Source organism: Procambarus clarkii, chromosome 63, assembly GCF_040958095.1.
Source record: "Procambarus clarkii isolate CNS0578487 chromosome 63, FALCON_Pclarkii_2.0, whole genome shotgun sequence".
In the NCBI taxonomy this organism is placed as follows: domain Eukaryota; kingdom Metazoa; phylum Arthropoda; class Malacostraca; order Decapoda; family Cambaridae; genus Procambarus; species Procambarus clarkii.
Window position 1 is genome coordinate 20,007,488 of NC_091212.1, and position 25,501 is coordinate 20,032,988.

The following is a 25,501-nucleotide window of genomic DNA, read 5'->3' on the forward strand; positions in this document are numbered from 1 at the left end:
CCGCCACAAACTCCGCAACGCGAAGCCAAGACAACAGGCTGCAAACTTCAACCCAAGGCAACAAGAACGCACAGGAGCAGACGCACGCATAAAGAACGGGCGGCCAGGAACCTGTGTGACCCTCAAATCCTCATGCCCGAAATGAGCCTTAGACTGTCACCTAACACAGCAGCGAAAGCTGCAAACGTCCGAACAGCACGAGCGCAAGGATAGACCACAGGCTGGAAGACCTAAAAACTCTGCGGACGACCTGGGAGACCCGAGCCCTGAAACAGGGAACCGGATAAACCCAAAGTGCATCCCCAGACACGGTACGCAGGTAACGGCAAAAAGCACAACCGGACAACACAGGACGCACCCCCGGCCGAACCAATCAAGCATCAATAACCCACAGACCGTAAGCAGCCGTCTCGACCGTTGCCAGAAGGACGGAGAAAGGCTGCAAACGTACAAACCTACCACCAGTACCAAAGAGCAGAAACCTGAACCGAACGGCCACCACAAATTGAGGAAAGATAAGAGGGCACCCCCTGATCAAGGACCAGGAAGGCTCAGGCGACGCATGAGCAGGCCAGAGGTAAAACAAAACATGAGAAAACGTACGGAACGGGGCAGATGTGACGTCCAACCCGCACGCAAGCCAGAGCGGCTCCACCAGCTCCGCACAAAACAAAACTGCAGTAAGAAACATCAAATAACTGTAGTCCTGAAAACCCAAGAAAGGACAAGACAACCTGAAGCGAAAGAGAAGACGACCTACGAAGAGCAAGAAAAAGGGGCATAGAAACACCAGGAACATTATACTGTCGCTGAGACGAAGCTCACAGGTGGGACACCATCAACAAAACCACCTGATCACCACAGAGATGGCGATACCCACGTCAAAAAACCAGACACGAAGAGCCGAGGAGAAGGCCGAACCAGTCACGTACAGGACCGTTCCGACCTGCCGAAAGAGGCGCATCCCCGGGAAAAACGCCCCGGGTTCGAACACCTATCAAGCATCATCTGAAAATAAAGCTGGGCCGGCCACCAAGGGACCATGAGGACTACTCTCTTGGGAATGGGCTCCAACCAAGCTAGAACCCGAAGCAACAGCTGGACCGGGAAAAGAGGAACAGGTACCCCCACCTCGACCAATCCTGCCGAAAGGCATCCACCGTGAACGCCTCGCAGGCGGGAAAGGGCGCCACATAGAATGGGCGACATTTAGACCACGCCAACTGAAAGACATCCATGGCCAGGAGTCCTTACATCTGGCAGAGCCAACGAAACGAGTCGGCATCGACTGGCCAATCCGTTAACAGAGGAATGAACCGATACAGGCTGTCCGCCAGGACGTAGGACACACCCCGGACATGAACCTCACTGGTTAGCCGAACCCTGAAGATTCAGCAAACGAGCCACTCGAAGGGACCAACCCAGAAAGGAAAACACCTAAGAGAAACTCTGTGGTTCTGGCAAAGAACCGCCAGAGAACAGTCCGAATGGAGCTGAATAGTAGAGCACCGAGTGACCCGAACCCTCGGATGCGCAAACCAGACAGCCACAAACTCCCGAACCGTGCTGTGAGCCCGATGGATGGACAGATCACACTATCCCCGGCTGACCAGGTGAGCACTGGTCACAAAGCCCCAGCCGAGATGACCCGTCTGTGAACACATCGAGCGAAGGCTCGGGGAGGTGCCAAGGCATGAAACCCCGAAATCCCCAAAGAGGAAGCTGGTGACACAGCACCAACACAAGATCCCCGGAGGAACGAACCCAACGATTGCAAGAGGCGGAAGGGGAGTCTCCGAAGGAACCAAACAGATGCCGAAGCCAAACCCGACCCTGCGGGCAGACCAGCACGTCGAAGTTCAGACTCCCGCACAACTGCTCGAGCAACCGCCGAACAACCCAGGACCCCCTCATGTACAGCCGAAGGCAGGATCACAGCCGCAGCAACACTTCTGCAGGGAAGGATAAGGAGCGGCCCAAGAGCCCTAAACAAGACCCAGCCAGGTCCGAACCCGGGCCGGAAACAGATGGAACGGCCTCCAGATCACCAGGAAACCAAACCCAGCGATCTGGAAATAACCACACCCCTGGCGAGCAGACAAGTGGACCGACTGGGAGCTCACACCAGTCCAGTCGTCGAGGTAGGCCAGTCACCGAATCCCAAGCAGACTCAGACAGGGCACCAAGATCCGGTAAAGAATGCTTAAATACACCATGTGCCAGTTACAAACAAGGGAAGGGAACAAAAGCAGCAAGCCTGAAGCCCCACCACCAACAGTGCCAGTCCAGGAAAACTGGAGAAGAACGTGCCAAGAATTGACCTGAAGGTCCAGGGCCACCATCCAGGCACCCGGCCCCAACAGAAACCGAACCGGAGACAACAGTCCTCCGATGAGGGCATAGAATCCAGGGCGCAGACTGGAGAAGTCCAGAAGAACCGCAGATTTGCCAAGCCCGTGTCTGCATAGAGCAGACGGGAACCCCAGAAAGATGGGGCGGATCGACCACGTCCAATGCACCCACTAAGATGACATGACGAAGCGCAGGGGAAGAAGCTCACCCTGCCAGCCCTGAACCCCCCAAAGGGGGAGAAGCCACCAGAGGCCGGAAGACAACCAAAAGCAGCCCACTAACTGCGGGACCATGCGAGAGTCATCAGAGCAAGCTGTTCCCCCAGCGCCCCATCAACAACGAAGGGAACAGAGCCCCTTCCGAAAGAAAAAGCATACATACATACTGTAACCCCGCGATTATCCGGGATTCGAACATCCGAAAAACGCCCTTATACGGCCAAAATCGTGAACGGATAAAGTTATCACAATATCCGGCCAAAATAGCCACAGGGACCGGATTAAAGCAGGTTTTCTGCAGAAATTACACTATCTGGTCAGTCCCCTGGATAATCGTGCCTTTGTCCGTATATGAAAACATGAGGCGGGCCATACGGTATTAATCCCGTCTGCCCGAGACTCGAGGCGCATGGTGTAGGTGGGGGTGGGGTGGGTGGGTGGTGTTGGGAGGGTGGGAGGGGTGCGTCAGGAGGGACTACCTGGGTACAGGAATTACCATTAATTTTAGAACAATTAATCATAGCCAAAAACAAATAAAATAACTACTAGTAATTATGTAATAACAAATAAATAAGTTTCCTAAAAGCATTGTGTACAGGCTGAAGTTTCCTTCAAAAATATTGTGAATTTTTTTCCTCCTGGCGGCCTACGTAACGCTATGGCTGCCCCAAGTGGACCTGTCCAACACTGGTCAACCCATGTGCGTCCGTCCCTCGTGTTATACACAGTGCTGCGCCATTAGTGAAATATTTTTTTAAATAACTTTTTTATTTTCATAGTAACTTTGAACATTTTTGGCCAAGACTATGTCTGGTAGCAGCATCAATCGTTCTGGAGGTGTTAAGAGGAAGAAAGTTGTCCTAACAATAAAAGACAAGTCACAGTTATACACCTCAACCAGTGCGGCCTCACAGTGTTGTGCCATTAGTGAAATATTTTTTTAAATAACTTTCTTAATTTTCATAGTAATTTTGAACATTTTTGGCCAAGAATATGTCTGGTAGCAGCATCAATCGTTCTGGAAGTGTTAAGAGGAAGAAGATTGTCCTAGCAATTAAAGACAAGTTACGTGTTGTTCAAACAGTGAGGCGTCACAGGCAGCCAAGCGCCTTCAACAAGTGAGGCGCCACAGGCAAGCCAAGCTCCTTCAACAAGTGAGGCATTATAGGCAAACCAAGCGCTTTCAACAAGTGACGCGCCACAGGAAAGCCAAGCGCTTTCAACAAGTGAGGCGCAAGCAAGCGCCTTTAACAAGTGAGGCGTCACAGGCAAGCCAAGCGCCTTCAACAAGTGAGGGCATGCAAGTGCTTCAACAAGTGAGGTGCAAGCAAGCACCTTCAACAAGTGAGGCCTCACAGGCAACCCAAATGCCCTCAACCAGTGAGGCTTCAGCAGCTGGCAGTCAAAACTAACTTAGCTTAATGAACTGTACAGTAATTTTAAGTGTTAATTTTAGTGTTGTGTTAGTATAGGTTACTGTAAATTGTTAAGAATTTTTAACTTCAAGATGTGTGGCATCAATCAAGAAGACGAACACCAACAAGGTAAGTTGAGGTTTCTAGTTGAATATTTAATAATTGTATGTGGCAAGGCAATTCAAATTGCCTTGCCACAATAAACTACCCTGGGGCACACCTTCGTACTGCTGAAAAGAGGCAGAGAGAGCGGTACCAAGGCGCACCCGAAAGGAACGACAAGAGAGGAAGCTGCGGAGAAAGAGAGGGAGATGACCACGAAGACCAAAAGAATGAAGCTGGGACCGAATATGATATCGCCAAGTGGTGTCGTAAGCCTTTTCCAGGTCAAAAAGGACGGCAACAACAGAGGTCCTCGCAGCAAAAGCAGTACGAATATAGACCTCCAAGTTCACCTGACATCTGTCGTGCTGCGGCACTTGCGGAAACCAAATTGAGAAGGGGAGAGGAGGTGATGGTGTTCCAGGAACCACATCAGATGAACGTTAACCATATGTTCAGAGAGTTTGCAGACACAAGTTGTGAGGGCAATAGGGCGAAAGTCCTTAGGGGAAGTTCCCAGAGACCCTGGTTTGCGAACAGGGAGGACAACGGCATCGAGCCAGTCAACAGGGACTGACGACGACTCCCAGATCCGATTATACAGACTCAGTAAATACCGAGACGTGCACGGCGGGAGATGGCGAAGCATCTCATAATGAATACCATCGGAGCCCGCCGCCGTAGAACTGCAGAGGGCCAGGGCAGAACGAAGTTCAGAGAGAGTGAGAAAGGATCGTTATAGGAAAGTCGAAGACGAGTGCAGAAATCTAAAGGACGAGACTCAAGGACAGGTTTACGAAGAAGGAAAGATTGGGGAAGATGAAGACCAGAGCTAACAGAAGAAAAGTGAGAACCCTAGTTCGGTAGCGACCTGCAACGGGTCCGCCACAAGAGTACCACGGAGGTGAAGGACCGGAGAAACATCGGGAACGAACTTACCCGCAATCTTGCGGATACGCTTCCAGATCTGTGGCAGGGGAGTTTCGGACGTAATTGTGGAGACATAAGAAGTCCAACATTCACGTTTAGCCATACGGATGGCCCTACGGGCCACCGCACTCGCTTTCCGAAAGAAAAGAAAAGAATCGGTCGTCTGCCGACGGCGGTGCCTCTTCCAGGCTGCACGCTTACAGCGGACAGCCCGAGCACAGTCCGCATTCCACCAGGGAACGCACTTCCGTGGACCCCGAGAGGAAGAGCGAGGAATAGAGCAGAGGGCAGCGTTGAAGACAGTGTCATGAAAAAGGAGGAGAGCACGAGGGAGAGGCAGAAGGGAGAGGTCAGAGAGAGCAGCACTGAGGGTAAATAGGTTCCAGTCCGCTTTAGCAAACTGCCACTTAGGAAAAGAGAGGGAAGGGCGAAACGAGAAAAAGGAAACAAGGATAGGGAAATGATCACTGCCATGGAGGTCATCAAGAACCTGCCACATGAAATCTAAGTAAAGAGAAGAAGAGCAGAGAGAAAGATCAAGACAGGAAAGGGTGCGAGTCCGAGAGTCCAAATGAGTGGGCTCACCAGAATTCAGAAGAGACAGGGAAGAAGAGAGGAGAAACGGCTCAAGAAGGCGACCCCGGGTATTCGTCAGAACGTCACCCCAAAGAGAATGACAACAATTGAAGTCACCCAGCAGGAGCACAGGCTCCGGCAAGGAGTCCAAGAGGTGTTTCAAATCAGGAAGAGAAAGCGGGACACTCGGGGGGAGATAAATGGAACAAACTGTGTACCACTTCCCCACAAAGATACGAGCAGCAGAACAATGGAGAGGCAAAGGAAAAAGTAAAGGAACAAAGGGAACATTAGCACGGATCAAGAGAGCAGAAGAATTAGGAGCCCCAGGAACGGCTGGGAGGGGGGGGAGAGAAAAGAATAGCCACGAAAACGACCAGGACGAGCACCAAGCATCAGCTCCTGGAGACAGACACAAAGGGGCGAAAACCGCGAAATCAGAAGTTGGAGTTCGAGGAAATTGGCGTAATAACCTCGAACGTTCCATTGAAGAATAGTCATCGACGAGAAGGGAAAGGACAACAACAGAGAACAAGGAAGAAACAAAGGCAAAAGAGCAACACAGCACATTAAAGAATATCAGGGTCGGGATCAGGGTCAGCAAAGTCAGGGTTAGGGGGCATGGGTAAACTGAGCAAAGATGGAGGGAAGGAAGCGGGAGAACAGACCAGAGGTGGGCGGGCAGGGTCCGGAGGAGGAGGAAGAGGAGGAGACAATGGAGAGGAGCAGTCAAGGACAGCAGCAGGAAGAGGGGGAGTAGAAAGAGGGGAGCGCACCTCAGCAAGAGCAGCAACCGAAAGGGAAGCAGGGGCCGAAGAAACCTCCATAGCAGGAACAGGGGGTGCAAGCACAGAAATGGGAGGGGAAGGAACAACAGAGCCAGAAGTAGGGGCCAAGGAAGAAAGCAAAGCCTTCTTACCCGCCAGGGAAGAGGAAGGAGAGGAGCCAGGCTTACGCTTCTGACTTAAAGAGACCAGTGTCCCAGCAACTCCGTACCGGGCAACGGATTCCAGTGTCTCAACAGGAGAAGCTGAACAAGAGCACACACGACGGCCGTTAGGAGAGCGATGGACATCCGCCTGCACTGACAGGCGGCGGGGAGAGCCAATAGATGGAGGAAGAGGATGGGAAGGATGATCGGAGGGAAACGAGGAAGAAGACACAGGAGACACGACAGACCGGGTAGAAAGAAGGGGAACCCCAGACAGAGGACCAGGAGGGGGACCCTTTGGGACAGAACTCAAAGGAACAGAGGAGGGGGCAGTGGGCGTATCAGGGTCCAAGGCCCGGAAACGGTTGTGAGTATGAGGAAGGACGGAAGGACGAGGAGAGGAAGAGCGCAACACGCGAGCATAAGAGACGTTAGCATAAGGCGGGAGCCGGCGAACCTGGCGCCTCGCCTCAGGAAAAGATAAACGCTCACAGTGCTTCAAGTTGAGGACGGCCGCCTCAAGCTTGTAATGGATACAGGCACGGGAGAAGGTAGGATGGGCCTCACCGAAGTTGAGGCAGCGAGCTTGGGGAGAAGTGCACTCCGACTTAGAGTGACCTTCACCCCCACACAAAGGACAGAGAGAGACAGTCCCCAGAGCAGCGGAGGGCACCATGCCCAAACCTCCAGCACTTGTTACAAAGCCGAGGAGAAGGAATATACTCCTGGACAGAGCACCTAGCACCAGCAAGAATGACAGAGGATGGAAGGGTCCTACCATCAAAGGTGATCTTCACAACACGAAGGGGTTGACGGCGACGACCACGAGGGGGACGAGTAAACGAGTCAACCTGAAGGACAGAGCGGCCTTGGGCATCAAGGATATGCCGAATATCATCGTGGCAATTCTACAGATTCCGAACACCGGTTGCAACATGGGGCGGGAGGAGAATAGTGCCAACACTGGCATTCATCTGAACGTTCTTGGAGACCCGAACAGAGATCTCGCCAAGGCAAGATAAGGCTGCCAAGCGGGAAGCTGCATCCTGAGAAGGAGCAGCAACGACACGTGTACCGAGACGAGTGGGGTTGAAGGTAACAGACGCATCCACGGAATCAACAAGATGCCGTTGGAGGGAGAAATCACCAGGAAGCGCAGAATCAAGAGGGAGGAGATCAAAGTATTTGGCCCATGAAGCGGGACCAAACAAGGCCTGATACGCGGCAGTATGGGAAGGAATCGAGCGAGTGCGGCCGGGCCGCAAACGGCGTTGAGAACCCCCAGAGAGAGAGGGGTCAAAAGGCGCAGTAGTCACAACGAGAGACTTAGCCGCACCAGGGGACGAAGTGGTCACCACTGGGGGCTGGAGGCTCGACCCAACCACAGAGGAGGGAAGGGAGCTGAAGGAAGAAGTCAGGACGGTCAAAGGAGGAGCATGGTCGGGACCCAACGCAGCGGGAGCTACAGAGCCTGGTCTTCCAATACAGGCCAACTCGGGGGCTTGGTCGCCCACCCCACGAGCCTGAGAGGGTACAACGGAAACATTTATCGACATAGAGACGAAGAGAAAGAAATTCATCCACGAATGTGCCCCCATACCCACCATGGAGTCGCAATTAGAGGCAGGACACCCAACAGGAAGCTATCGCCGATCATGCCGGGACCCCCTAGGGGGTGCGTCGTGAGTATACGCCCCACAAACGCCACCTTAAAAACCGTCAGTCCATCGAGATCGGGTTCAGCGACGAAAGGGGGATTGACAATAAAAGGATCCCCCTCGCTCGAGACGTCGGATACAACAGTTCTACGGGTGCAAGAGTATGCCTCCTCAAGCACCCGGGCGTCAAAATAGAAGAAGTCCAAAGAAAGATCCAAAACAAGCAAAAGGTCGGCAGGAAACGACAAGCAGATAGGAGAAGAGGGGGGAGAAAAACGAAACAAAAGGAAAAGAAAAAGGTGCTCAGCACAATTGGAGAGGACGGCAGCAGGAGCACAAGGCTAGAAAAGAACAGAGGACTGTCCCAAGGAGCATCACACTCCGGCAGCCGCCCACTAAGTCCCCCTCACGGCATCAACGAGCTGAGCGGGGAGGGGGGACCAGCACCCAAAGCTACCAAACAACTTTCTAAGAGCTGAACCCCCGGGACGTGTACACTCACGGGGACCTAGCAGGGGGTACCACCAGAAAATACTCAGAACACAAGGGACACAAGGGGCAAGAATGAAGGCAGACCCCCCCCCCTCCCCACCAGGTAGATAAACAAAAAGAAAAAGAAAACCCTGCAAGAGAACAGCGTGCCCAAGCGGAACAGAGCCGGCCGCCATGATTGGTAAAGACAAGCTGCACAGTACCCTGTGCCCCACCAGTGCAAAACTGCCCCTTACTCTAAGGCGACCAAGGGAGACAGAACACCCGAGCACACAAAGAGCGGCCGAAAACCAAGCAGTAAACGGCCTAGCAGGGGCAGGACCCAAGGAACTTGTGGAAGGTGGCTCCAAGCCCCAAGGGCAGTACTTACAGGGCACCTAGGGAAGGGAACCCTAGGCGCATGCAGCCCGAGTACTGGAAAATCACTCCCGGCTCACGCACCACCTAGAAAACAGACACCACACTCTAGGTACAGTGCTGAAACAACCACTGGAGCCGGAGCACATAACCAGTGCTTATAGCATCAGCCGAAGAACTGATGGGTGGATAGTCAGCGTGGGAGGTCTTGGGCTCCCCCTTCCCCCTCCCAGGGAGAGGGGAGCTGCGCAGACAGCGGCGCGGTGACGTGTGATGTCATACTAGTTTGCTTGTTTTCTGTTGAGGAGTTCTATCCACTAGTTCGGCTTTAGGTAGCAATTTTCACCAGAATAGGAGTTTGTTTTGGAATGCTTACCTTTCTGGATGCTTGACCCAGTCGATGGCAGACATAGAATGCTTCCAACCACACGGGGGTTTCTATAGGCCATTGCTCCCCATGCCTCTCTGAGGGGGCCAGGTTCTGGCCATGGTTCCCGGTAGGCCCTAGAACTCTATACACATGACTGATGCCAAAGTCTGATGCCAGCATATCAGCCTGGTAAAGCTCCGGGGAGCCGACAGGGTTCCCCCCAGAAAAACACTGTATTCAGTATAAAATGTATTTGTATGTTAATATTTAGGAGGGTGGGGAACGGATTAATTCAATTCTCCTTATTTCTTATGGAAAAAATCATTTCGACTTACGATCCGTCTCTGGGAACGGACTAGCATCGTAAGTCTAGGCCCCATTGTATATGTAAATGATCTCCCGGAGGGTATAAATTCATTTCTCTCAATGTTTACGGACGATGCCAAAATTATGAGAAGGATTAAGACAGAAGAGGACTGTTTGAGGCTTCAAGAAGACCTAGACAAGCTGAAGAAATGGTCGAACAAATGGTTGTTAGTGTTTAACCCAACCAAATGTAATGTAATGAAGATAGGTGTAGGGAGCAGGAGGCCAGATTCAAGGTATCATCTGGGAGAGGAAATTCTTCAGGAGTCAGAGAAAGAAAAAGACTTGGGGGTTGATATCATGCCAGACCTGTCTCCTGCAGCCCATATCAAGAGGATAACATCAGCGGCATATGCCAGGCTGGCCAACATATGAACGGCATTCAGAAACTTGCGTAAAGAATCATTCAGAACTTTATATACCACATATATCAGGCCAATCCTGGAGTATGCAGCCCCAGCATGGAGTCCATATCTAGTCAAGGCTAAGACTAAACTGGAAAAGGTTCAAAGGTTTGCCACCAGACTAGTACCCGAGCTGAGAGGTATGAGCTACGAGGAGAGACTACGGGAATTGAACCTCACTTCGTTGGAAGACAGAAGAGTTAGGGGGGGGACATGATCACCACATTCAAGAATCTCAAGGGAATCAACAGGGTTGATAAAGACAGGCTATTTAACACAAGGGGCACATGCACTAGGGGACACAGGTGGAAACTGAGTGTCCAAATGAGCCACAGAGATATTAGAAAGAACTTTTTTAGTGTCAGAGTGGTTGACAAATGGAATGCATTAGGAAGTAATGTGGTGGAGGCTGACTCCATACACAGTTTCAAGTGTAGATATGATTGAGCCCAATAGGCTCAGGAACCTGTACACCTGTTGATTGACGGTTGAGAGGCGGGACCAAAGAGCCAGAGCTCAACCCCCGCAAGCATAACTAGGTGAGTATAACTAGGTGAGTACACACACACACATACCTGATAATTTTATATGCCTACAGCCCACCAGCAAGCAACACATGGACAAAGGAAGAACTGGATGACAAACGAGAGAGCCTCATAATGGTCATGAGAGATATTATTGTACAAGCAGATAAGGATAAATCACGACTGTTGATACTGGGGGACTTCAATTTTAAAGCAATAGACTGGGAGGCCTATGAAGCAAGAACGGAGGACTTTTGGACATGCAGATTTCTGAACCTCATTCTGGAGACATTCTTGTATCAACACATAAGGAAAGCCACAAGAATGAGGGAAGGAGATGTACCATCAGTACTGGATCTAGTATTCACCAGGAAAGAAGAGATATTTGACATCCAGTACCTTCCTCCATTAGGAAAGAGTGATCACGTCCTGTTAGACATTGATTATGCTTTAAGATATCATCTAGAAGAAAATGGGGGCATTGAAACAGTTGATAAACTCGATTTAAGGAGAGGTCACTATGGGGAACTTCGAAAAAAATTTAATGAGTGTAATTGGACAGACTTGTTCCTAGGCAGGGAAGTAAATGAAATGTATGCCAAATTTTTAAAAATATACGAGGAAGGCACACAAACATTCATACCAAAACAGAGATGCAGGGCCAGAAAACAGGATTGGTTCAACAGAAATTGTGAGAGGGCCAGAGACCAAAAGACACAAAAATGGAATCAGTATAAAAAGAGGCCAAACCCCCAAACATACCAGCGATACAAAGATGCAAGAAATAACTATACGGCAGTAAGGAGAGAGGCAGAAAGAAATTTTGAAAAAGGGATAGCGTATAAATGTAAAACAGAACCGGGCCTATTCTACAAATTCATAAACAACAAATTGCAGGTAAAGGATAATATCCAGAGGTTGAAAATGGGAAACAGATTCACGGAAAATGAAAAGGAAATGTGTGAAACATTAAATGAAAAGTTCCCAAGTGTGTTTGTACAAAATGAAATCTTCAGAGAACCAGACACAATAAGAATTCCAGAGAACAACATAGAGCAGATAGAAGTGTCTAGAGATGAAGTGGAAAATATGCTTAAGGAGCTCAGTAAGAACAAAGCAGCTGGCCCAGATGGAGTTTCACCATGGGTTCTGAGAGAATGTGCATCTGAGCTCAGCATTCCACTTCACCTGATCTTTCAGGCATCCCTGTGTACAGGAATCGTAGCAGACGTGTGGAAACAGGCTAACATAGTTCCAATCTACAAAAGTGGCAGCAGGGAAGACCCCCCTCAATTATAGACCTGTATCATTGACAAGTGTAATAGTGAAAGTATTGGAAAAACTAATCAAAACTATATGGGTAGAACACCTGGAGAGAAATGATATAATATCAGACAAACAGTATGGTTTTCGATCTGGAAGATCCTGTGTATCGAATTTACTCAGTTTCTATGATCGAGCCACAGAAATATTACAGGAAAGAGATGGTTGGGTTGACTGTATCTATCTGGACCTAAAAAAGGCTTTCGACAGAGTTCCACATAAGAGGTTGTTCTGGAAACTGGAAAATATTGGAGGGGTGACAGGTAAGCTTCTAACATGGATGAAAAATTTTCTGACTGATAGAAAAATGAGGGCAGTAATCAGAGGCAATGTATCGGACTGGAGAAATGTCACAAGTGGAGTACCACAGGGCTCAGTTCTTGCACCAGTGATGTTTATTGTCTACATAAATGATCTACCAGTTGGTATATAGAGTTATATGAACATGTTTGCTGATGATGCTAAGATAATAGGAAGGATAAGAAACTTAGATGATTGTCATGCCCTTCAAGAGGACCTGGACAAAATAAGTATATGGAGCACCACTTGGCAAATGGAATTTAATGTTAATAAATGCCATGTTATGGAATGTGGAATAGGAGAAGAGAGACCCCACACAACCTATATATTATGTGAGAAATCCTTAACCCTTAACATGCTAGGGGTATAATATCCTGTCATCCCCACAGGCACATGTAATTTTGAAAAAAATAAAATATTTTTTCTTCCTAACCTGTTAATTTGTGTTCACTAATCACGGGAAAAATAATAAAAAATCGTAAGTGGCATATATTGCCCACTATAGGGCGGGAAAGTCTGGCAAATTATAGGCGCTGACTCAGCGTGCGTCCCAGGCGGTCTGTTGCTCGTCAGCTGTCAGGCCGGAGTTGCCACAAAGAGATAATTGCCTAATTATTTCAATGTCTCTGATTGATTTGTCATAGTTTTTTTGCTGTAATATTATTCAATAGTGTGTAGTGTGATATATTTAGATAATAAAATGAGTGAATCATTGCTGTACTCATAAATATGGTGTGCATATTGTTGATTCAATTATGTTCATCAGTGAACAAATACTTTGTCGGTTATTACACTATTAGCACAGGTTATATATAAGTATCTGCATGTTTTGTTCACTATAACGAACCACTAAGTAGCTATTATGAGTCAAAAAGTAACGAGGAGTGACCGCCGTGTACCAGCCAGCCACTCACGCCCTCCCTCAAGTCATCTTACTCACCCACATTCTCCTCCCACAATACTGTTTTTGCTCTTATATACAGACGTTATATATAAGTATCTACATGTTTTGTTCACCATAACTGTACATCTAAGCTTGTATGGTGAGTAAAGGCACAAAGACGTAGGACCTCACACAGTCAGCTAATGGCTGCCACCTTCAAGGCCAGATGCACTAATATTTCTCCTCCGACAATACCGTGTGGTGTTATTACGCTATATACATACATTATATATAAATATCTACCTGTTTTATTCACCATACTTGTACAAATAAACTGGTATGGTGCCCAAAGACCATCGTGGTAACCAGTAAACAACACCTTCATCTGCCCTCACCAAAATGGCGGCTCCAAACCTACTCTTTCTGTTTATACCCTCTATACACACGTTATATGTAAGTATCTACATTTGTGTTCACCATAACGAACCACTAAGCTGGTATGGTGAGTGCAGTCAATAAAAGGTGTCCACACACAGTCAGAAGACATCGCCACCACCCTCCCTCCCACAGCATTACTCCTCCCTCCATGGCGCACAGCGCTAAATATCACCACAATCCTGCTATTATCAGAACCCTGGTCAGTTTTATCACAGTCAGGGGTCTTCTGTAATAATATCATCGCTACATAATAGCATGAACAAGTATATTTTGGCATTTTTAGGCGATGCTGTGGTCACAAGCTGAGCAGCAGTGCTGTTAGCTCATGCTACGTGCGTCAGACTTGGTTGCTCACTCAATACTGAGGCCAATAACACCCGGGAGTTTGGCCCACGATTTTTTTTTTAAATGGCGTCTGTTTACAAGAGCCCTGATGAAGGTGTGGTGAACCCCATGTATCCGCGGGCCGTTTAAATCTTGCGTAGTACTCCAACACGTCTTATGACGTGATGCGCAGTTGACTGGAACAACGTCCAACACGTCATATGACGTGATGCGCACTTTAAGGGTTAAAGAATTCTGATAAAGAAAGAGATCTAGGAGTGGTTCTAGATAGAAAACTATCACCTGAGGACCACATAAAGAATATTGTGCGAGGAGCCTATGCCACTCTTTCTAACTTCAGAATTGCTTTTAAATACATGGATGGCAATATACTAAAGAAATTGTTCACGACTTTTGTTAGGCCAAAGCTAGAACATGCAGCGGTTGTGTGGTGCCCATATCTTAAGAAGCACATCAACAAACTGGAAAAGGTGCAAAGACATGCTACTAAGTGGCTCCCAGAACTGAAGGGCAAGAGCTACGAGGAGAGGTTAGAGGCATTAAATATGCCAAAACTAGAAGACAGAAGAAAAAGAGGTGATATGATCACTACATACAAAATAGTAACAGGAATTGATAAAATCGATAGGGAAGATTTCCTGAGACCTGGAACTTTAAGAACAAGAGGTCATAGATTTAAAGTAGCTACCTTGGTTACCTTGAAGTGCTTCCTTGAGGTGCTTCTGGGGCTTAGCATCCCCGCGGCCCGGTCGTCGACCAGGCCTCCTGGTTGTTGGACTGATCAACCAGGCTGTTGGACGTGGCTGCTCGCAGCCTGACGTATGAGTCACAGCCTGGTTGATCAGGTATCCTTTGGAGGTGCTTATCCAGTTCTCTCTTGAACACTGTGAGGGGTCGGCCAGTTATGCCCCTTATGTGAAGTGGAAGTGTGTTGAACAGTCTCGGGCCTCTGATGTTGATAAGAGTTCTCTCTCAGAGTACCTGTTACACCTCTGCTTTTCAACGGGGGTATTCTGCACATCCTGCCATGTCTTCTGGTCTCATGTGATGTTATTTCTGTGTGCAGGTTTGGGACCAGCCCCTCAATTATTTTCCACCTGTAAATTATTATGTATCTCTCGCGCCTGCGCTCAAGGGAGTACAGATTTAGGCTCTTTAGTCAGTCCCAGTAATTTAGATGTTTTACTGAGTGGATTCTAGAAGTAAAGGATCTCTGCACGCTCTCCAGGTCAGCAATTTCTCCAGCTTTGAAAGGGGCTGTCATTGTGCAGCAGTACTCTACTCTAGAGAGCACAAGCGTTTTGAAAAGTATCATCACCGGTATAGCATCTCTAGTGTGAAAAGTTCTTGTTATCCAACCTGTCATTTTTCTTGCAGTTGTGACGGCTACTTTATTGTGTTCTTTAAAGGTAAGGTCTTCCGACATGAGTACACCCAGATCCTTTACATTGCCTTTTCGTTCTATGTTATGATTTCTTGAGATCTTGAGTTATCTTGAGATGATTTCGGGGCTTTAGTGTCCCCGCGGCCCGGTCCTCGACCAGGCCTCCACCCCCAGGAAGCAGCCCGTGACAGCTGACTAACACCCAGGTACCAATTTACTGCTAGGTAACAGGGGCATTCAGGGCGAAAGAAACTTTGCCCATTTGTTTCTGCCTCGTGTGGGAATCGAACCCGCGCCACAGAATTACGAGTCCTGCGCGCTATCCACCAGGCTACGAGGCCCCCCCTCGTATTGTATCGATTTGCCTGAGTATTGTACGTGGTTTCTGTTTTTATATTTTCAATTTTTCCATAGCGCATGAGCTGGAACTTATCCTCGTTAAACACCATATTATTTTCTGTAGCCCATAGAAAGACCTGATCTACATCTGATTGGAGGTTTGCCGTGTCCTCTATGTTGCCAACTCTCATGAAAATCCTAGTGTCATCTGCAAAGGATGATACAGTGCTATAGGTTGTGTTCTTGTCTATGTTCGATATGAGGATGAGAAAAAGTACTGGAGCAAGCACAAGCCAGGATGGAGGAGAAGGATGGGTTGCAGAATAATGGTAATAAGCATCAAGCAATTACAACGGTCGGGGATTGAACACCGACCTGCATGAAGTAAGACCATTGCTCTGTTGTCCAGCCCTAGTGGTTGGGTGCCAAGAAATTGGGTGCCAATGAAGCCATGTAATTAATCTTAATAAAGTTTTGTACAGCATTCCACATAGTAATGTAAATACCTGTATCTAATAATTCTGTTAGTGTTTTTCACAAAATGTAATCCCTTTGTGTTAGTTTTCTGTTACCAAGACTAACTTTTAGGAACTGAGGTATTGCCCAAATAGTTTTAGAGTACTGTGCCCTAGGGAAATTTAAAATTAACTTCATAAATTAAGGCTCAAAAGAGAATTTTTCATTTACTTGACGTTTGAGATTGAATCCTTTGTGCTGGTTGAGAAAGGCTGCTTGGCTGCTGTGATCAGGGCACATGAGGAACCGTTGAGATCTTGTTGTAAGACCACATTCTCCCACCTCTTGCCTCAGTGAATCAAGGATCTCATATAGCATGCTCACATCTAGTTGCTCGTCGCGGGCCTGTAGGTTCAATATTATGACAATTATTGCTGGTTATCATGATCAGCAAGTATGAATATCATACGCATTATTTTAGTTGGAAAGTATCTTGAAATATTGAGGTACAGACCTGTTTTCTCTTTAGTTTCACCACAAATGGTGTAATAATGATGCCACCATTAGAAGATGGGACCAGACCTGGTTACCATATTAGAAAAAAATTGTACAATGAGGTGGTCATGATTTTATGACAAAAGAACTTCTGATAATTTTTCCAGTAGCAACCTCATTGACTCTATTGGTTATAATACTCCCACAATTACCTCTCTTTGAAAAAGCCATTATCAGAAGAAAGCACTAAGCCAGTACAGAATGACTATAGCATGGTTTGATAAATTGTACATTTATCATCAGACTGTGTGGGACACTAGATAATGCGCACGTTACTCAGCAAGTCAGGTTAAGGCCAGCAGCAGTTGGGTGATAGAGCGAGCAACCTCATCCTTGACTAGGGTATACTTCATAAGTGTAACAAGCTTCCTGTGACTGACAAAGATATACATACCATATCCAATCTGCCTAGCCGTCAGTTCAACTACACACAGATTTGCTGTGAGTTCACATACCTGTCAGTCAATCTTAATACCACACTACCTGTTAGTCAGTTAATCTACCTATCACAGTCAGTTCAAGTAACTGTTACTGTATGTTAATCTATCTATCACAGTTCATCTACCTGTCACTATCATTTTTTTATCTATTAGAGCATGCTTTGCTCTACATTTATGACAATACACACATGATACAGTACAACAAAACAGAGTGTAGTTACCTGGCCCCAAGCATCATATTCTGTAGAATTGACTTCTAAAGTTGGCAACGTGAACTTGAAATATGGCCGAAGATTTTTGTAGATATAAATATAACTTCCAGATGCAACAGCAACAGCTAATTAAAAATAAGAAGTGAATATCAACATAATTAGGAAAATACAAAAAAACCAGTGTCGAAATAATGAAAATGCCATTTTCTGGTTGAGTACAGGAGGCTCCCTGGAGCTTACAGGGCTGATACATATGTATTAGACCGTGGTATTAGTCAATTCGATTGGAGTTCTTGCCTACCGGGTACCACGAGCCAGAACCTGGCCTCCTCAGAGAGGCACGAGGAGCAATGGCCTATACAAACCCCCATGTTGCTGGAAGCATTTCGTGTCTGCCATCAACCAGGTTAGGCACCCAGAAAGGTAGGCATTCCAAAACAAACTCCACCTGGTTAAAAATTGCTCCCAAAAGCTGAACTATCAAGCAGAACTCCACAATCTGAAAACAAGCAAATAAGCATGACGTCACAACCGCTGCCACATTGCTATCTGTGCAGCTCCCTCCCCTCCTCAGGAGGGAGAAGAGAGAGCCCCACACCCCTTTGCCAGCCATCCAACCCCAGTTCAGAGGCTGAATATAAAAAACGTGAGTACCCCCGACGGGAGGAACATAAGGATGCCGGGGAGCCTCCAGGACTCACCTGGATAATGGTGTTTCATTTCATACACTGATTTTTGTGGAGAGCTCCTCCGGTTCCCCAGAGCTACCTAACCACAGAAAAGGAAAAGAGGGACTTACCTGGGAAGCGGCCGCCACTTGTACCTCAACTCGAAGTCGAGACAACTGGCTGCAACCTGCAACCCAAAGGGACACACGCCCGACTAGGGCCAGGAACATTAATGAGGTAACGGGTGGTCAAGAACCTGTTCGACCTCCAAAATCCTCACTCCCAAATGTCAGCCCAAAATATATAACCAAAAACAGCAGCTAAAGCAGCAAATTAATGAACGTCACTGGCAGGAGGATAGACCACAGGCTGGTTGGACCGAATAACCCTATGGACAACCTGCGAGTCCCGAGCCCAGGAACAGGGAAGAAGGGAAACTGGTTCAATCCAAAGTGCATCCATGGCCACCGAAGCTGTGGCGCGCGAAGAATGGCAAAGAGCCGCAACTGGATACAACACATGATGCAATCCTAACCAAACCAACCAAGCATCAACAACCCAAGTACCCCTATAGCAAGCCTCCGACTCGTTCTTCACCAGAAAAGGAGAAGGCTGCAAATGACCAAACCCACCACTAGGACTGAAAGAGCAGAAACCCCTGCGCCAGAGGAGAGTATGAAGCTCCCCAACCCGACTCCCAGAAGCTAATGCTAACAGGAAAGGAGCCTGAAAAAACAATCTGGAACCGAAAAGGAAACCACAAACTGAGGAGAAGAGAGAAAAGAGAGCACCCATCCAAAGACCAGGACAGCTCAGGTGGCACATGAGCAGACCGGAGGTGAAACAATGCACGAGAAAAGTTGCGGAACGGAACAGAAGTAACATCCCTTCCCCGAATGCAAGCAAAAGCTGCTCCGCTAGTGCCGCATGAAACGAGGTGATAATATTCAGCATCAAAAGACTGTCTTGAAAAAGCCAAGAGAGAAAGGATAAAACAACCCGATCCGAAATAGATGACAACCTACGAAGTGAGAGAAAACGGCAGAAAGAATGCCATTAAACTTCATACTGTCACTAAGACGAAGCTTACAGGTGGGACACCGTCAACGAAGCCACCTGATCACCTCACAAGTTGTGATAGACCCGCATGAGAAGAAACAAGATGCAAAGATCTGAGGAGAAGATCGAACCCGCCACATATCGGACAGGTCCAATCTGCTGGAAGAGGCGGAGCTGTGGAAAACACCACAGGTTCGGACACCGAGCAAGCAGCACTTGAAACCAAGGCTGGGACACCCACCAATGGGCCAATAGGTCTACTCTCGCCTGGGCTGTCTCCAAACGAGCCAGGACCTGAATTAAAGCGTCCACCGCAACAGCTTCGAAGTCACAAAAGGGTGCCACAAAAATGGGAAGATGCCGGGACCACACTGACACGAAGACTCCACATCTGGGAGCCCATACATCCGGCAGAGCCAACAAAAGGAGTTGGCATCAATCATCTATTTCATGGACAGGGGGAAGGAACCGAGACAAGCCGTTTGCCAGGACATTGGACACCCCCCAATCCCCACCTTTCCCCCCCCCCCCCGAACATGAACTGCATGTCCGGGGGAGCCAAACCCAGGAGAGTCAAACCCTGAGAACCCAGTAGACAAGTCACTGGAAGAGACCATCCCCAAAGAGCCAAGAACCAAGGAGAACCCCCACGGTTCAGGCAAGGAACCACCAGAGTACAGTCCAAATGGAGCCTGATCATCGAACACCGAGCAACACACACCCTCTGAAGCAACAGCCAAACAGCCACAAAATCCTGCAGCCCGACTGAAGGACAGAGCCCACTGCCCCTGGCCGGCCTGGCGAGCATTGGTCACAAAGCCCCAGCCGAGAGACGAGGCATCAGTGAACACATCGAGCGAGGGCTCGGGTAGGCGTCACAGCACTGAACCCCGAATAACCCGAAGAGGAAGCCAGCAACGCAGAAACCAACGCAAAGCCCATGGAATGCAAACCCAACGATCGCGAGAGCTGTGAAAGGGAGATCCCGAAGGAACCAAAATAGCTGCCGAAGCTAAACCCAACCTGGAGGGTAAACAAGCATGGCGAAGTGCAGACTGCAGCACAGCAGCTCGAACAACTGTCGAAAGACCCGGGAGCCCTCCAAAAAGAGACAAAGGAGGAACCGCAGCCTCAGCAATGACAAAGAGGGAAAGACAAGGAAGCGGTCCGAGAGTCCAACACAAGACCCAGCCAAGTTTGAACCCAGGACGGAACCAGATGGGACTTCACCAGGGCACCAGAAACCCAAACCCGGTGAACCAACCTAACCATCCCTCTGGTGAGCTGACAAGCAGATTGGCTGGGAGCCCACATCAACCAGCCATCGAGGTGTGCCAACACCCGAAACCTAGCAGAAGTAGATGGGCCACCACGAACCGGGCAATACGCGGAAAACACGAGGCGCCAGAGACCAGCCAAAGGAAAGGCAAGGAAGATGAGAAGTAGGCAGCCCCACCACGAATCTAACTAGCCCCTGAACCCCAGGGAAAACAGGACATGCCAACACGATGTCAAAAGCCAAAGACACCACCCAACAACCTGGCCTTAAAAGAAGCTGGATTTGGGACAGTGAGTCATCCAGAAGGAAGCCAGTGGCACAGACAGGAAAAAACTAGAATGAACCGAAGAACCACACAGACTTGTTGCAGGACCGGAGAAGACAACCTGATGGAGCAAAGGGGAAGAAGCACACCCTGCAAGCCCCAAACCCAGGGTGTTTGGGGCTTGGTTCCTCCCCCCCCCCCCCCAAAGGAGGAGGAACTACCCAACATACACCACAGGCCGGAAGACACGACCCGAACCACCCACGAACCGTGGGACCGAGCATGGGCAACATGAGCCAGCCACCCCCTTAGTTCCTCCAGCCATGGGGGGACCCGTAAAGTGACTAGCAGGTCACCTCCAAGAGAAAAAAAATTAATAAAATAACAAAAAAAAAGTATGAAGCCGACTTGCAAGCAGAGCGAACACCGCGCCGATCAGACAAAGAGGACTCCAGAGAAGGCACTAGCACAAAAGCTGCACCAAAGGCACACTAAAGGCACCCGGCCTGACCTTGACAAGTAGAAGCTGGAGCTATGGTATGCCACAAAACAAGAGTCAAAACTAAGAAGTGCAGTCTGTAAGCTGGGAAGACCCCGGAACCGCAGAAGAGTCATGCACAGGGCATACAGGAGGTAACCACTAATGGCCTCCCAAACCCACAGTGGAGAACCCAAGAGGTAGAAAACCTTTGAAATAAAACCAAAGAGCCCAAAGGAACCCGGAAACAAACCCAGGGGGAGCCCAATTACCACATTTACCAGCAGAACATGCAACACATTTGAGGGATGGATTGGAAAATGCAACACATTTGAATAAAACTGAAGGATGAGCAAAACACATTACCCAGACAGAACCCCCGGTTAAAACAGCCCCAAACAGACCAAAAACTGAGGGAGAAAAGGCATGGGAGTTAGCAGAGCAAACAGGTAGAAACATCGAGCCCAAAACCCAGGGCCCAGTACCCAACACAGACAGAAAACATAAAACTAGTCAAAAAAAAAAAGTGGGGCAGAAGGGCCCCAAAAGAAAAAACAAAACAGAAAAATAAAAACGGGAGGAGAAAAAACTTACGACGGAGGGGAAAAAAATGTCCCACCCTCCCCGCAAATGCGAGTGCACACTCCCAGGCACATGTAAACAAACAAACTGAAGCACCACCCTGGCGACCAGGTGGGGAAGCAACCTGCAGAAGGAAAATGGCCGTCAAACAAAATGAGACATGGCTGACGCAAGGGAGCCGAAATCACGCAAAACCAAGCAGGGGCAAACAGACCCAAAACCACTAGACGGCTCCCCCCACACAGCCCTGGGAACCCGCAACAGAGACCACGAGGCAGAGCCGTCCTCAACACCCTCTAACCCTAAAAAAAAACAGTGTTGAATGTAATGAAATGCCATTTTCTGGGTGAGTCCCAGAGGTTCCCCGAAGCTATCCAGGCTGATATGGCATTATCAACTATCTGGCATCAGTCAAAGGAAACAGGCAGGAAACCCATCTGAGAGACAAGGTCGTTTTGACCACGTCCAAGAGAACCCACTCCAAGATGATTCGACAGAGCACAGGAGAAGAGGCGATCCCCGCGTCGACCAGAAACAGATGGTACCGAAGGCTGCACCTGCCCCGAATCAGGCACCACTGGCCTCATGACGGGAAGGACTTCGAGTCCTGGCACGACCCTTCCGGGAAGGACCTCGAGTCCTGGCATGACCCTTCCAAGAAGGTTCCCCCATGAACCACCCCCCCCCACCCCCCAGAAGACAAACAAGTCCGACATAGGATGGCAACTAGCCGAAGCTGTATGCAGACACTGCACGACCGCAGACTCTACAAACAGCAAAGGACAAAAAGGCAAAGACAACCTAAGAGCTAGGGCCCAAGCAGATTCCAAGGAAGAAGCGAGCACCTCCTGCCAACACGCAATGTCGAGAAGCAAAAAACTGCGAAACTGCATCCCACAGGATGCAGTTTCAAACAATGCGAACAGCTTCAACAATGCAGACAATGCACACACTGCCGAGGACAACGCACCAGACCCAGAGGTGGCCCCAAGCTCCTCAGCATCCAACTAAAGCATACCTGAGGACAGCTCAAGGAGAGAAAAGAAAACAAACAGGGCCAAAGCCAGCAGTACACAAATCCTCTGCTACCAATGCAGCCAAAAGGGAAGGAACCTGCACATGAATCTGCATCACATCAATATCCCACGAAAGTGCAAGGGCAAACAAACATGGATTGAGATGCTTAAATTCACCCCTCCCCCCACCCCCCAGAAAAACCTGCAATGCCGTCTAAGCCTCCTTCCACTCAATTGCGCGGGACCGACAGAACATATGCCACACCTCCAAAGAGAAGAGCAGGCAGTCTGCTAACCAGGGCGACTCCAGAACTTCATAACGAACCTAATATGGACACAAAGATCCATACACGAAGGAACGCAGATCCATCACGAAAGCATAATCTGGGTCACGCAGGAGGTAAGCCTACGCAAACCTATCGCGTTGCAGCAATCTAAACCGAGCATGCATGACCTCTGCTGCCTGCACCCTCATATCATGTTCCATAGCCTGGGTGAACTGGAGCACATACAAGGAACAAACGTCACACGACTCTGGGTCAAAAGAATCACCGACCCGACAGGCAGCATGGCAGAGACACAACCGGTAATTGTCATCCTGAGACAAGGGGACAAAGCAGTCATCAACCTCGCACGAAGTGAGAGGGGACTCAAGGGTCGCATCCATCGGACCACGGAGCCCCCCCCCCCACGTGGGGTTTCCCAGGGCACTTAGCCTTGATATCATGCTAAGAAAAGCCCAGGCAGAGTACTGCAAACCAGCGCCCAAGACTACCAAGCAATCTTCTAAAAGCTGAACCCCCGGGACGTGTCCACTCACGGGGGCCTAGCAAGGGGTACCACCAAGAAGACAAATATGGACATATAACCCTAAATGTGGATAGGGGCAACCAGCTAAATGCAGATCCCCCCCCCCCCCACCAGGCAGTAAACAAAAACAAAAGAAAAACCCTGCAAGAGGACAACATACCCAGGCAGAACAGAGCCGGCCATTATAATAGGTAAAAACTAGTTGTGCAGTACCTCGTCAAACATCTGGAGGGAATGAACTTTGTAACACACCACCAGCATGGGCTCAGGGATGGTAAATCGTGCCTCACAGGCTTAATAGAATTCTATAACAAGGCGACAAAAATTAGGCAAGAAAGAATTTACCTAAATTTACCTAAGGGCCACTAATATTAGTGGCCTCAATGAGGACAGAAAGGTGACGGCTTGTCAAAGGTTTCCCCGTTTGCCCAGATGATCTTTTCTATCAGTATTTTAAAACCCAGCAGAGTTTTGGCGTTTACAGCTTTGGCAGGAAGGCGGTTCCACAAGTTTACACCCCTATGGTTGAAAAACCATCTCCTGTTTTCTGTCCTACATTGTGACTTGTTGAGCTTGAATCTGTTGTTACTCGTTCATGTTACATCTGACCTTTTGAAGAAAGTGTCCGGATCGACATCGTCCAAATTGTTTAGTATTTTGAAAATTTCTATTAGATCCGCACTTTCATGCCATGTCTGCAGTGTTGTTAGCCCAGTGGCCCTCAACAGTTCCTGATACAAGAGATGACTAAGCTCTAGTATGATTTTTGTTGCCAGGTGTTGCACCTTCTCCAGAGCAGTTATGTCTTTCTGGAGATGAGGTCTCCCTGCCTGGATGCAATAATCCAGGTGTGGGCGCACCAGAGATTTATACAGTTAAACGACTACTCTCTTTTCCTTGAAGGTAAAGGTACGCTTGAGTATTCCCAATGTTTGGTTCACTGTTTTACTGCTGCTCCCACTTGTGCAAAAGAATATTTACCAGTCTTCTGACCATTTGTGGAGTTCTTGAAAATCTCTTTGTAAGGTCTCGATATCACTTTCACTTCCCACTTTACCACTTTAAGGTTACTTTACCTTAGTGCCATCTGCAGATTTGATGATGTGGTTTGTAATATTCTCATCTATGTCATTGATGTGCAATATATGACAAAAAGTGTTGGCCTTAAAATGGACCCTTATGGGACCCTACTTAGCACATTTCCCTAGTCAGATTCGTTCCCATTTAGCACAACTGTTTGTTTTCTGTCTTAATCATTGTTTCATCCATTTCAGTATTCTCCCATTTATTCCATGTGCCTGTAATTTCCTTGCCAGTCTCTTATGTGGTACCTTATCAAAAGCTTTAGCAAAGGCCATGCAAGATACATCTACCGGAAATCCTTTGTCTGAATAGTCGATTACGGTTTCCAGGAATGTGAGCAGGTTAGTGAGGCAGGATCTATTTTTAACAAAAATTGTTGCGTTGATTTTACAAGACTGTTCTTTGTGAGATGTAGGATTTCCTCCCGCAGAATTCTCTCCATGAGCTTGCAGATGTGTGATGTCAAGCTGATCGGACGGTAGCTTGAGAAGCAAAGGGAAGGATGGGCAGACTGTATTTTCTTGGACTGTCAGAAAGCCTTTGACACTCTACCCCATAAAACCAGCGTTGAATGTAATGATACGCCATTTCCTGGGCGAGCCTCAGAGGCTCCCTGGAGCTATTGGACTATTGTGTGATATATTAGACCGGGGCATTAGTCTATGGAGTTCAACCTACGAGCCAGGGACCACGAGCCAGAACCTGGCCCCTTCAGAGAGGGGGAAGGGGTAAGCCGCGGACCTCCCCATGCTGGCTACCCAGAACTCCAGTTCGGAAGCTAAGTATTAAACAAAGCGAAAAAACACCGAACAGAGGGAGGGAGGGAGGATAGCCAGGGAGTCTCCAGGGCTCGCCCAGAAAATTGTGTTTCATTACATTCAACAGTGGTTT

The 25,501-nt window shown here is 48.4% G+C and overlaps 1 protein-coding gene across 2 annotated transcripts in view; it reads right to left on the reverse strand.

Annotated features, from left to right (window-relative positions):
- The window catches only part of BBS1 (Bardet-Biedl syndrome 1), a 185,598-nt gene that overhangs the window by 73,606 nt on the left and 86,491 nt on the right, over positions 1–25,501 (reverse strand). For both annotated transcript variants that reach the window (XM_045760604.2, XM_045760603.2), the window contains exons 4-5: positions 17,380–17,495; positions 16,395–16,568 (exon numbers count right to left, since the gene is read on the reverse strand). In XM_045760604.2, coding sequence (XP_045616560.1) covers positions 16,395–16,568; positions 17,380–17,495 — 290 coding nt within the window. The remainder of the gene's footprint in view (positions 1–16,394; positions 16,569–17,379; positions 17,496–25,501) is intronic.